This window comes from Ascaphus truei, chromosome 21, assembly GCF_040206685.1.
Source record: "Ascaphus truei isolate aAscTru1 chromosome 21, aAscTru1.hap1, whole genome shotgun sequence".
NCBI lineage: Eukaryota > Metazoa > Chordata > Amphibia > Anura > Ascaphidae > Ascaphus > Ascaphus truei.
The window spans coordinates 14,741,477-14,754,260 of NC_134503.1; the positions used below are offsets into that span (position 1 = coordinate 14,741,477).

At 43.5% G+C, this 12,784-nt stretch overlaps 1 protein-coding gene across 1 annotated transcript in view; it reads left to right on the forward strand.

The window, feature by feature from the left end:
• The window catches only part of NPDC1 (neural proliferation, differentiation and control 1), a 118,340-nt gene that overhangs the window by 51,060 nt on the left and 54,496 nt on the right, over positions 1-12,784 (forward strand). Inside the window, exon 2 of the mRNA XM_075579070.1 lies at positions 3,586-3,729. Within this exon, the coding sequence (XP_075435185.1) occupies positions 3,586-3,729 (144 nt within the window). The remainder of the gene's footprint in view (positions 1-3,585; positions 3,730-12,784) is intronic.

Here is a 12,784-nt window from a genome sequence, read left to right on the forward strand (position 1 = left end):
CACCCGTGGAGCTGCGCACAAGACTTTGCTCTGTGTATTTATGCCCAAAGGTGCCTCTCCTTTGGTTCCTGAGCAAGGCCACGTGAAGGCATTTCGATATGTTGCTATGTGAAAGGAACATTGTATGTTTGGGGATTTAACACTGATCTCCATCATTTAAACATGAAGATGTTGTATTGTATTGCGCCGAGTACGAATGTACATTTCCCGCGCCATTCCCCGTAGGCCTTCCTGCTCCAAGAAATGATATTTCACGCCTGTGTATACGATCATATTTTCTCCCACAGCGCTATAACATATTATAAACATGGCCTGTTCAGGCAGCTAATGTAGAAATGGTTAAGTCGTTTTAAAGGCAAGCAGTGGGAGCGAGCAACAATGTTTTAGGGGACTTTTTCTCATGGGAGAAATATATAATCAAACTCTATATATTGCTTGCTCCTTTCACTTGTAGAGGACCCTGCAATGCAAGATAGGGGTGTGAGGAGTCGTGTTGTTTTGTTGGTCTGCCCAGTAATGAAGAGATTGACACACTACCTTTTTCATGCAGAGAAGTCTGCATTTCTCGGTCTTCCTGTACTCCCTGTCTGTGACTGGAATAAATACATAGCCTATTAGAATACAATGCATTCACAGTCTTTCTCCAGCATATTAAGAGGTGAAGATCTATTTAATTTCTCTAATTTGTTAATTTAATGCCCCAGGATGTGCGTGCTATTTTGGGTTCGTCACCACATAACACATTGTGTCACTTTGCATGTTGCTTCTATTGGGTACGTGCACAGTAATGTAACAAGACAATCTATTCCGCTTAATTTTTTAACTCTGTAATAACCGCTTTCTATATTCGTTCACGTTCTTAAGAGCTTCACATTGTCCAAGGAATTGAACTCCTTCCCTAGCTAGAGGTGTATATACGTTTCTCTGCTGCTCTTCTGCTGCTGTGTGATTTCCAGAAACCACGCAAGTGTCATTTTGTTTAATGCGCGTTTGGTTCCTTGGAGCGGTGCATGGAGCTTTCAGCAACAACAATTCATTGCGTGGGAGATGACGCGCAACGCGCCATATAACCTGGAGAAATGCTTCTGTATAGTAGCTCAGAGATTTTAAGATAAGTGATAAACCAAAACAGCGCCCATTCACCCCACTTTGTAATCTGCTTTCATGCACGCGCAGCTCATATATGCATCTGTACCACAGGCACTCCCAAGAAATTTCGTTTATTTTTGTCGATATTCGGTTAACATCAACACAAAAACCTCCTTTTATAATCACAACTGCCCGATATCCCTCTGGTATCGGTTATGTGCCATAATACAGAGCATCGGATTGAATTATTAATGTTCCTGTGAGTGCCCTGTCATAAGGTTACATCTGCCACAAGCACAATCACAGGTGGGACCGACCTGGTGATGGGAGATGGATACATACTGCAGATATTCTAGAATTCAGGGTATAGGCAGATAGCCGCACTAACCCCCGTCCATATTCAAACACGCAAGCCCCTGCAAAAGAAATGACACATTCAAACCTGTGCGCTAAGCATTAACCAGTGGCCATTCTTCTATCCCTACTGGCTTTTAGTGTGGCCATGCCCTAAAAAGCAAGTATTATTTTTTGACAAAGATGGCATAAAATGTGTCAAGCTGAAATAATAATGTGGGGATTGCAACATTTAAGAAGGACACTGTGTGTATATATGACCCACCGCCCCCCCTAGTGGTTAGAGGAGAGATTTCCAGCCTGATTTTATAATGTGTCACTATATGAATGGAAGAAACCTGCACCTCCTCCTTTGCAGGTGCGCGAGAGAATCCGCACCAATGGCCCGGGCGCTGATTGTAGTGTCATTTTGAAATGTAACTCTAAAAATAAGTGAGCGAGTGTTGTGTGTGTTTGTTTTTCTCTCTTTGCCTTTGCCCTTCTCTCAGTAACAGGAGACGTATTGGTAAATTTTATAGACTCCAAAGCAGAGGTGCTCAACTCCCCCAACAGGTCAGGTTTTCAGGATATCCCAGCTTCAGCACAGGTGGCTCAATCAGTGGGGGGCCACTACCTTCAAGGGGAAGACTGCATCACCTGTGTCACCTGTGCTGAAGCAGGGATATCGTGAAAACCTGACCTGTTGGGAGGGGTTGAGGACTGGTATTGAGCACCACTGCTCCAAAGCATTCAGGGATCCCCCCCTTTACCCCCCCCCCCCACCCCGTGGATTTTTGGATCAAAACGGACCGAACATTTGCTTCAAAGTAATGGGATTGTTGAGCACTACTTCATGTGACCTTGTATACCACCAGTGGCGCATGTGCCACACGTTTGGAAACTGGTGTAGGTTGTTGCATTGGGCATACATTGTACTATTGGTAACAGTGGCAATGCTTGGAGATGCTTCTTGGAGCATTTTGGGGGAGGCGGTCCATGGGTGGCCCTGTTTTTTTTTTTGTTTCAGAAATTAAAAACACCCAAAGAAATCTAATTAAGGGTTTGTAACCCATTTGACATTCTCCTCACACTGAGTTTTAGTTGAGAAGTAGTTCAATGCCCTGTCCGCTGTTACAAACCTCATGATAAGAGGCTACGCTGCAAGAATTCCTTCAAAAGTCCATGTTTAAAACTCTAAAAACTATTGAAATTTCACAAAAAATGCCAATCGCAATTGGCAATTTGATAATAGCTACCTTTTCTTTTTATATTGTAGAACTGTCTTTCTTTTCACTTTTGTTTTTTGTTTTTAATTGTTATCAAATATGTACAACCAGTATCAAGCAGTAATACTCTCCTGAATGGCCTACAACCCGTGGCATTGCCTACCACTCCAAAAATAGGTTCGACTCTTACAAACACCACCAGCCCATAGGCAGAACCAGGCTTATAACACAGCTGCCAATAATTTGGATACATTGCTTACAGCTAAAAACAAAAAAACACAAAGCTGAAAGAAAACACATCAACAAAAGAGACATACGACAGATGTTACGTTTAGAGTGTCCATCATAATGATTACGGCATCATGCCTGATAATAAAAATATAGCTATTGCCGCAGGCATGGGAGGAAAAGGAGGCAGCACCAGGCTTTGTTAGATGGCTTTTACCTAGAATTGTGTTGAAATCCATTTATCAGCAACTGAGTATATCTGTTTTGCGTTCTGTTTACTGTTTTGTTGGTGTTAACAATGGATTTTTCTACTTTGTGGGGAGGGGGGGGTTGTTTAAAAAGATTGTATTGTCAAAAGTTATACTAAAAATACATGTATTTTGTTTGCTGGGCTTGTAAATGGTAAGATGGTGTAGCTGCTTAGAGACACAAACTCGTTGTGTTGTTTTTTTTTGTGTGTATGTGGCACATTTTAAGATTATTATGGAAAAATGGGGGACATTATGAAGATGCCAAACACCCACATTTTAGCATCACTGAATCCATTGGTTCATCCAATTTCAGGCTTACACAACATGAGCCACGGCTATACAGGAATGAATGTTGGGATCTGAGTTGTCCATGAAGATACCTTGAACCCTGGTGACTTTGTTTTTATGCCTTAATGCGCAATGGTTCACAGCACTTTCTCATTCTTTGTGTCTTCCAGTTGACTCTTGTCCCAAAAAGATAGACTGCGCACTACAGAGGAGGGCGTACTGCTCCCCAGGCTCTACGGTCTGTGGACCATGTCTTCTGGGCTTTGAAGATGCTAATGATGGAAAATGCCAAAAGAAAACTTACTCCAGCACAGGTATGTGAAGGAAGCATGTGTGTATGTGTACTGTATTAGTTGCACAGTTGAGCAGCGGCAGTAATAATTGCATACACTTGCAACTATACCCATAAGGGGAAAATAAACTTCCCTAAAGGTGCACTGAAAATTCATATAATTTATTAGTCAATTCAACAAAATACAGTAGCATACAAAAAAAGCTGCCCAGAAACCCCCCCATAAAACAGTACACATTAAAATTGTCACAACTCGCCAAGATATTCTCTCTCTCTCTCTCTCCCTCTCCCTCTCCCTCTCCCTCTCCCTCTCCCTCTCCCTCTCCCTCTCCCTCTCCCTCTCCCTCTCCCTCTCCCTCTCCCTCTCTCTCTCTCTCTCTCTCTCTCTGTATAAAGAAAATAAAGGATTATTATAAAGTAACAAAAGCTCAAAACAATATAGTCTTGCATTGAGCCATATACATGCCATGTAATTGCGCTTCTCACATTGTATCCCATGCCAGAGCAGTCAATGTTAAACTTAATAAATATTCTCTTGAGGTCGGATAAATAAAAGCAATCACCTGCAGGGCAGTGACGGGGTCTCTATAGTATACGTCCTGAATCATTGGATGCATCTGGCCCTGTAGAGCATACAGTCGCCAGGGCCTTCTGGGTCAGTGTGTCCTTTGGAAACATCTCTGTGCCAATACGCTTAAAATCTCTTTGATGCCTAAAACCCAGAAAGAGAAGGTTGCCGAATTTTCACAGGAATGAGACACTTAGATTTAGCCCCGAGTGAACAATTGTGAATACATGACTTCATTTAAGAACAAATCACTCGCAGATCAATGTTATTATTGCAGGTGAAAGCTAGTTTAGTTAATGAAGCACAGATCTTGCACACCTAGTAAGTATATGTATAAGTCAATATACTGTAAGTACGGATCTACTATTTATGTAAGTACAGTATCAGAACTGAGAGCCGCAATACCGCGTGGAAACTCCCATCTGCACTATCGCAGCTTAATAAATAACCCCCCCCCCGTGTTAGAAGCTAGCTACTGTAACTGGATTATCTCCGTCTTCTTTTACCTAACGCCTATGCACTGGTCATTCATGTGTTGAATAAATATAATAAAACATCGCCAGCTGTCAAATGTTTAATAAGTTGAGCTCCGTTTCTAGTGAACAAATGACGGTTCTGTGGACTTCAGCACCGGGGCTTCAGCTAAACAAGTCAGAGTAAACTTTTCAGTGCTGGAGTAGAATGTAAAATAGTATTTTTTTTTTTGTAGGCAACACTGTGTCCTACAATTGAATGAATATAGAAAACGCAAACTAAAATATACACATGCTCCTCCGTGCAGCTAAAAATAACAGTCTCTAGACACTGTGTACGTGGATAAGTGCGAACAATAAAGCGCAATAGAGCGCAATATGGTGAAAAGTGATGAACCAAGTGCAATGGTGATAAGCAAACAAATCACTCACACAGATATCATTAGATGAATGTCTTGGCAGGTCCTCCTCTCATAGGGAAAAAGTGAAAGGAGAAAACAGAGCGTAGGTTATGACCCCTGCCAAAGCCGAAACAAGACAGGGAAACGCGTGTTTGTTGTGTTAATTAAAATTGTGTTGCGCTATGTTTTCTCCTTTCACTTTTTCCTTATGAGAGGAGACCTGCCAAGACATTCATCTACTGATATCTGTGTGAGTGATTTGTTCACTTATCACCATAACACTGTGTCTTAATCTGATACTACTCTACCTGAGCTGATAAAGCATTATACTGCTACTTAATTGTTGCCTATTATGTGTTCTCAGGAGGCTTTGAAATTCATAAATCCCTTTGTAAGAGATGTGTTCAGAGGTACTTATAAGGCAGACCGTTATATCTTGGCTTTATTGAGCCTGTTCCTTTATCCAGGCAAAACATACAAAAATAACAAACTTCTATCCCTTTGTAAGGGCTAACTTACTTCCCCAGACCCTATCTGCAGGACTGCAGGGATATTCCCATTACCAGCCTATCACCCAAAGTCTCAGGAAGTACCTTTAGCAGGTGGCCCTCCATGTCAGTTCCTGGGTCCTGTGTGCCAGGAAATATAGGTCTCTGGGTGTCTGGATATCTTGATCTCAGCACAGCCTTTGTGCTCAAGACAGTGTCTGTGTGCAGGCTTCTCTGCTTTCCTGTGTCAGCCCAATTGTGAGCTAGAGAATCTCTCTCCTGTTTCTCACATCAGGCTTTTCAAAAGTCCTAATCGGCCAGGTGGAGTCTGGTTGATTGCCTGTGTGCAATTAACCAGCACACTGCTGGATTTAGAGGCAGTTACTCTCAAACAGTGATAAGTCCCTGTTACACCCTTAATAACCCTTTTCTTTGTTTAAGGCAGGACGTCTGGAGTGTAAAGAGGTTTGCACTGATGTCAGGGCATTGAATAGTCTTTTTCAACAGGGGTTCCCCGGGCATCCCTAAATGTTTCTCTGCAACTTTCAGGTCATTTGAAAAATGTACCGAATACAGAAGAATTTACAATGTGAATCAGACAAAAAGGGGGGAAGGGGAACACAAAATGGATGTGCCCCCTAAAAGAATTCACTAAACTGCACTCCTACATAGTATAAAATGTAACTTTTAATAAATTTACTTAAAACATATATTACCAAACGTTGTGTACTGTGTATTAAAAATAAATTAAATTGACAATACCGAGCATCCCTGTCAGTGAATGTGTGAATTTAGCGAGTCAATATTATTGGGATTAAAAGGACAGAGGATGCTGTAAATCAGGGTGTTAACCCCTCTGGAGCAACTATGAGAACAGTAGGTAAGTATATCCTACTCTGTGAGCAATTAAATAGTTGGAAATCCAGCAGTCCTGCTCAAGTATATACCAACAAGCACTTAAAGTGATAATAAATGATATATAACCATACATATGCTTAGATGGTAACGCTGACACATGCTCTATTAGTAGAAAGTAGTTCACAGCATAGTGGAGCTGGCACTCACAGTATCATTAGCAGTGAGTTACCCAGCAGAAAGGCTCTAAGTGAGCATATGTCATATGGAGCAGGAAGGCAAACTCACTGACTGTTGGTAAAAATACCCAGCTAGTAGGGTCTACATAGATAGAACCAGGAGACTTAAGAACACTACAGGCATACCCCGGTTTAAGGACACTCACTTTAAGTACACTCGCGAGTAAGTACATCTCGCTCAATAGGCAAACGGCAGCTCACGCATGCGCCTGTCAGCACGTCCTGAACAGCAATACTGTCTCCCTACCTGTACCAAAGCTGTGCACAAGCGGGGAGACTATAGAGCCTGTTACAAATGCGTTATTTACATCAGTTATGCCCGTATATGACGATTGCAGTACAGTACATGCATCGATAAGTGGGAAAAAGGGAGTGCTTCACTTTAAGTACATTTTCGCTTTACATACATGCTCCGGTCCCATTGCGTATGTTAATGCGGGGTATGCCTGTACAAATTTGTCCCTGAAGAAGCTCCTTTGCTGGAGGGAAACGCGCGTTGGACGCGCAGTTGTGTCAGTCTCCTACTTGGAGCTGTTTTAATGTAGTGTTCTTAAGTCTCCTGGTTCTATCTATGTAGACCCTACTAGCTGGGTATTTTTACCAACAGTCCTTTTAATCCCAATAATATTGACTCGCTAAATTGGGATTGTATAATCACACATTCACTGATAGGGATGCTCGGTATTGTCAATTTAATTTATTTTTAATACACAGTACACAACGTTTGGTAATATATGTTTTAAGTAAATTTAATAAAAGTTAAATTTTATACTATGTAGGAGTGCAGTTTAGTGAATTCTTTTAGGGGGCACATCCATTTTGTGTTCCCCTTCCCCCCTTTTTGTCTGATTCACTTTTCAGTTCACAGTTTGCACCCACATCTTTAATTACCACAATCATACACTTGGTTACTTTACTCAATTAGTGTGGTTCTGTGATCACTCCCGAACCCTCTTGTTGTTTTCTAAGAATTTACAATGTATCTGATCTCAGACGCGCTATTAGAGAGGGTTGGGGTTCCTTACAATGCGTCTGATCTCAGACGCGCTATTAGAGAGGGGTGGGGTTTCCGCATAATTTCCCAAAATAATTTATAGGGTTCCTTAACCAAACAGTTAAAAAAAAAAAAACGCAGCCATAACGGAAAGTAGGAGGAAACTAGTTAGTGGTGGTTCTACCGGTTTCACTATACATTTTTATTTAACTTGCAATGCAATTGAGTGCACAAAATAAAATATCTTTTAGGCAAGTGGGGTTACATTTCCTAGTGAGAGGAGTCTGAAACCTTGCTTTTTGAGATGCAATGAAATACTTGAGTGCTTAGCACAGTATTTCCGATCTTGTTTTTTTTTAATCTTTTTATTAGGTTTTCAGTATCTGGTAGCACCAGATGCTTCCAATCATCTAGAATATTTTCTGCTTTGTGAACACTTCGTCTGAACCAGTGACTAACACTGTCCAACCTTAATGCCACTTAAGCAGTCAGGCCTTGGAGCTCTTGAAATGTTTAGAGAAACGGTACTGAATATTGCACTTGTTATTTTGTATTATTTTTTTAACTGTTTATTTATTTGGCAAATTGTATGGGATACAGAAAAAAAGAAAGGGACATTTATAACGTGTGATTCGGGCAGGGGCGGATTGGAGACGGTTATTGACCTGGGCGATATCTTACCTGCCCTTCTCCCACAATGCGGCATTGTGATGTCGCGTTGTCATGACAACGCATCTCCATGTGACGTCACATTCGCATGGCAACGCGCTGCCATGACAACACGATGCTGCAGGAGATCTGGTAAGAGAACACTTACAGAGGCCCCCGCGCTCTTCCCCGTCAATCAGTTTAATTGTTGTGGGGAAGAGCGCAGGGGCCTCTGTAACCGCTATCATACCGGTGCTGCCATCAAGCCCCCCAAGTTGGTGCCGACCCATAGACCTACCGGGCATTTGCCCGGTTCCCCAATCAGCCCCTGATTTGGGGCACCATATTACATATTGTGATGTATAGGAACATATTGGTTCAAACCCACAGATAACCCGAATCAGAAAGATTATAATGAGCAACAAAACCAAAAGGCAAAAACAAAAGTGGGGGAGCTGTCCCCACCCGCGTAGCCGGACAGCACAGGGTTATTTGTTTTTTTTAATCATCTGCAACACTCGGCATAAGCTCTGCTTTAATTACAGAATCCCCGGATAAACAGTCTAACATAACCCTTTAATTGCAAACAAAACATTTTTAGTTTTAGCTGTATTAAAAAATAGGTAGTATGATGGATGTTATAGGAGCAACAATAGCTTACAGTGTACAGCTTTCGATCCTCACAGGGGACCTGAAGAAGAACCCTTCTGAGGTTTGAAGGCATGTACACGCGGCTAAACTATTGTCGGGCCCAATAAAATGTATCGTGCTACCTATTTTGATACCCTTTCTTTTTCACCTTTTGAATTGCAACCAAGAGATCACAGAATGGTAAAGAGCAGAGCATCAAAGCCAGCAAATCTTTCCTTTGCATGAAGCCTGTTGAGGTATATCGCATGTCCAGTCCATGTGGCGTGCTTGTTACACGTGCACACGCAGCATCTGTCGGCGCCTGCATCTGATGTGCTGCAGGTGACTCATCAGCTCTGGGTTTGTGACCTGGTGAAAGTGAAAAAACATATACAAATCCTTTCAGGCATGTCATTTATTAAGAAGGTTCATGCAGTGTCTCAAAACCACACCGGGCAGCTCTCTCTTTGTAATCATTCTTTATTTCTTAGACCTTTTAACCATTTATCCTAAAGCTGAGCTTGGCTGGATATTAAAGTTGCAGACCCCTTGATATTTTTGTTTTTACAGCATGGGAACCAGGGTTGTTGGGGGTGGCCCTTGGCTGAACCCACACTATTTCCAATTCCGGGGGTCCCCTACAGCATGTTCCCCCGAGACCTGTGAAGTAACCGGCGTCTTTGCCACGCCTTGGGGGAAACAATGGCTGAACCGGTTTGCGTCTTCATATTGTGCTCCCCCCCGTGATACGGGGGATTTAAACCCCAGGAACGGATGCTGGCAATCCTCTAAAACCAGGGGTTCCCCCGGGCAACAAAATAATGATGGTGGTCAGCTCCGGGGATGCCCTGATTCCCAGCCTATAAAATATAAAAGGGAGGGGTCTGCCAGGGGGGGCTGCCGCTTTGAATATGGAATTTGACTGCAAATCAGAACCACTTGTCTACCCCAGTCTGCCCATTTATATTAAAATACTGTGGGTGTTTTTTACCACCAAATGTGGAGGCGCTGTAGCCATCAGTCTCTCTTTTTAAAGGAGTAATCCAAGCTCCTTTAAAACCCAGGATTGAAGCAGTGGGGTGTCCGGAGCTGAACCCCATTAATTTCAGCTCTGGTCGCCGGCTGCTTCAGGAGATACTTACCTCCGTATTAGGTGCCAGTGTTAAAAAATGTAAATAAAATAAAAACTAGCGCTTGGATTGCCGCTTTTAAATGTTCTTTTATTTTCATTATTATTCCGTGTTATGCAGTGTTCTGATATGCACCGTGCCAGAGAAGCACACAAACCGCGTAACATACAGGACAGCGCTGATGTAATGCAAGGATAAGAAAAACAACGCTAGGTTGAAGGAGAAACTTTCACGGCTGATTTAGGCGCGTGGGGGGGTGGGCGACATTATGAGTGTCAGTGCAAATATATTCGGTGCTTTCTCGCCTAAAAACTCTATTTAACACTGGGGGGGGGTTCTTCATGAACATTTAATCAAAATTCAGTACGACCATTTCTTCCTGTAAGAAAAAGAAAAAAAAAATAATGGGTTCAGGTGTTTATAAAAATGAATTACAAATGCAAGCACGTGTAACCCCCCTGTGTGATGCGCTCCGCAAACTCGCACTGCCCCCTCGCAGGTTCCTCTCCAATGTGCTCTGGACATGTGACTGTGATGGACATTAGAGCAGCCAATCATAATTGCTGGGGAAGAGGAGGGACTATGAGGGAGAGAGAGCCTTCAAAAAGGGGGGGGGGGGGCGGCCATGTTGAGTCAGGTCTGCGCGGAGCTGAGTGCTATCGGTTTTGGTTGGGGAGTTCAGAGTGCCCCCATGTGCACGTGGCAGCAGGCGAGCGGGTTACATTCAGGACGCAATGAAGAGGTAAGGCGCCGTCGGAGGGGACCCTCAACAGGCTGCAAAGCACAGCGGTACCGAAGAACCCTTTCCAAAGTACAGGCCTGCTACAGTTAGTAGCTCCCACAGCGTGCCGGCACCTTCACAAAAGCCAACATACCCAGGATTGGGTGGCTACAGCACCACTGACACTGACTCACACCCGCACAGCGTTATTGGGAACTGTATTATTACTGTATGTTGTATGTGGTGATCCTCGGCTGAGCATCGCAGGTTGCCCAGGTATTAAGGGTACAGTAAACCCGTTGTACCATCCGTATACTATGTCTGCATTCCTCACGCTGTCTGACCGTAGGCCACGCGTGACCCGTAAAGTTATCGATAGGGACTCGGGGGGGCCCCCACCTCGGCAACTGTCATCCAGTCTGAGGGCAAAAAAGGAGGGGTTACACACACACACACACACACACACACACACACACACACACACACACACACACACACACACACACACACACACACACACACACACACACACACACACACACACACACACGTCTGTAGTGATGAAGCATTAACAGAGAAAAGAATCCATGTAACCCTAAGAAAAAGCTCACTAAAAAGCAAGTATTCACAGAGAAACCTTTTAAGTGAGTAATGGCAGCAGTATTTGTTGTGTCCCATACACTGTTCAAGGCCCCCCTGCAGACTCTTGCCAACACGTCGATGTAATAACATTGAGGGACTCCTTAGTATAAGGGCAGGTGGATTTTGAGAACTCACATTTGGCTTTGCGCCTCATCATCCTCTCTAGTTGTCTCCGGTCAGTGGGACCTTGTCGATGTGTAACAGATCTGTGCACCATGAAATCGCAATCGGCAAGTTCTCGCGCTAGTGGGGTGGTGGTATTCTCGGCATGGCTTGTTCATCACAGGTGGCCCATAATTGTCTTTCTTGCAATGCACAGCCAGCATTTGTGTTCCCTTAATTGGAGGATGAAGCAATACATAGATTTCATATTAAAAGCAGCAATCCCCACCAATGTTTTTTTTTTTTTTTCCCCTCACAGAATCTGAACTGGGTGACCCCTCAGCTGAACTCCTGAGATAGTTACCTTAGGCGTGTAATGTGGTGCGCGTGCGCTACCGTGCGCACGCGCGTCAATTATAATTGGCTGTGTTAGCCATACGTTTCTATACTAGGGACGCGCGCACGGCCGTGAGCGGTGGCGCGGCAGACCAGGAAAAGTACAAGGCAATTGTATTTTCACGCTGTCGCCGCGCCACGTGACGCTGTGAACCCAATCACAGCGCGGCATAGTGCGGTGACGCCCCCTAGCTGCGCGCGCTACCGCTCACTCTCTACACACACCGCACGCGCCACGTGCACGCACAACGCCGTGTGCGCGCACGTACCAGCGCGCACTATATTACAAGCCTTATGTGTGTCAGTAAAAGAAAGGACAACAGGGTTGTTCTATAGGAAACCACAATCTCATGCTCTGATGACATTGCGACTTCCTATTGGCCCACGGAAGTGATGCTTGGATGGGTGACCGTACTGTTTTCCCAGAAGAGACCAGAAATACTGGCAAATATCACTTGAACCAATGGATGGGTTGAGATACAAACAGTGCGGTTCAGATGCTGTAAAAAAATAATAATAAACGAAAATGTATGTAGGGTTTTTTTGCAGTTTTAGCGTGAGTATCCTGATCCTTCTGTCATTGGAAGCCACATTAATATCAAGTTGTTTATGACGAGTCCATGCATACATTGTATTACCTTATTAAAAAGGTTCCACTTTCAGATTGGCGCTTGGCAATTTCCTGTTGAAGATGATTGTCGCTGCGTATCAGAAATCAAATGACGTTGCATGTCACATGTTTCTCTCTGTGGGTTTACTTGGTAGGAGATGCATTTTGTGATAGCGTTGT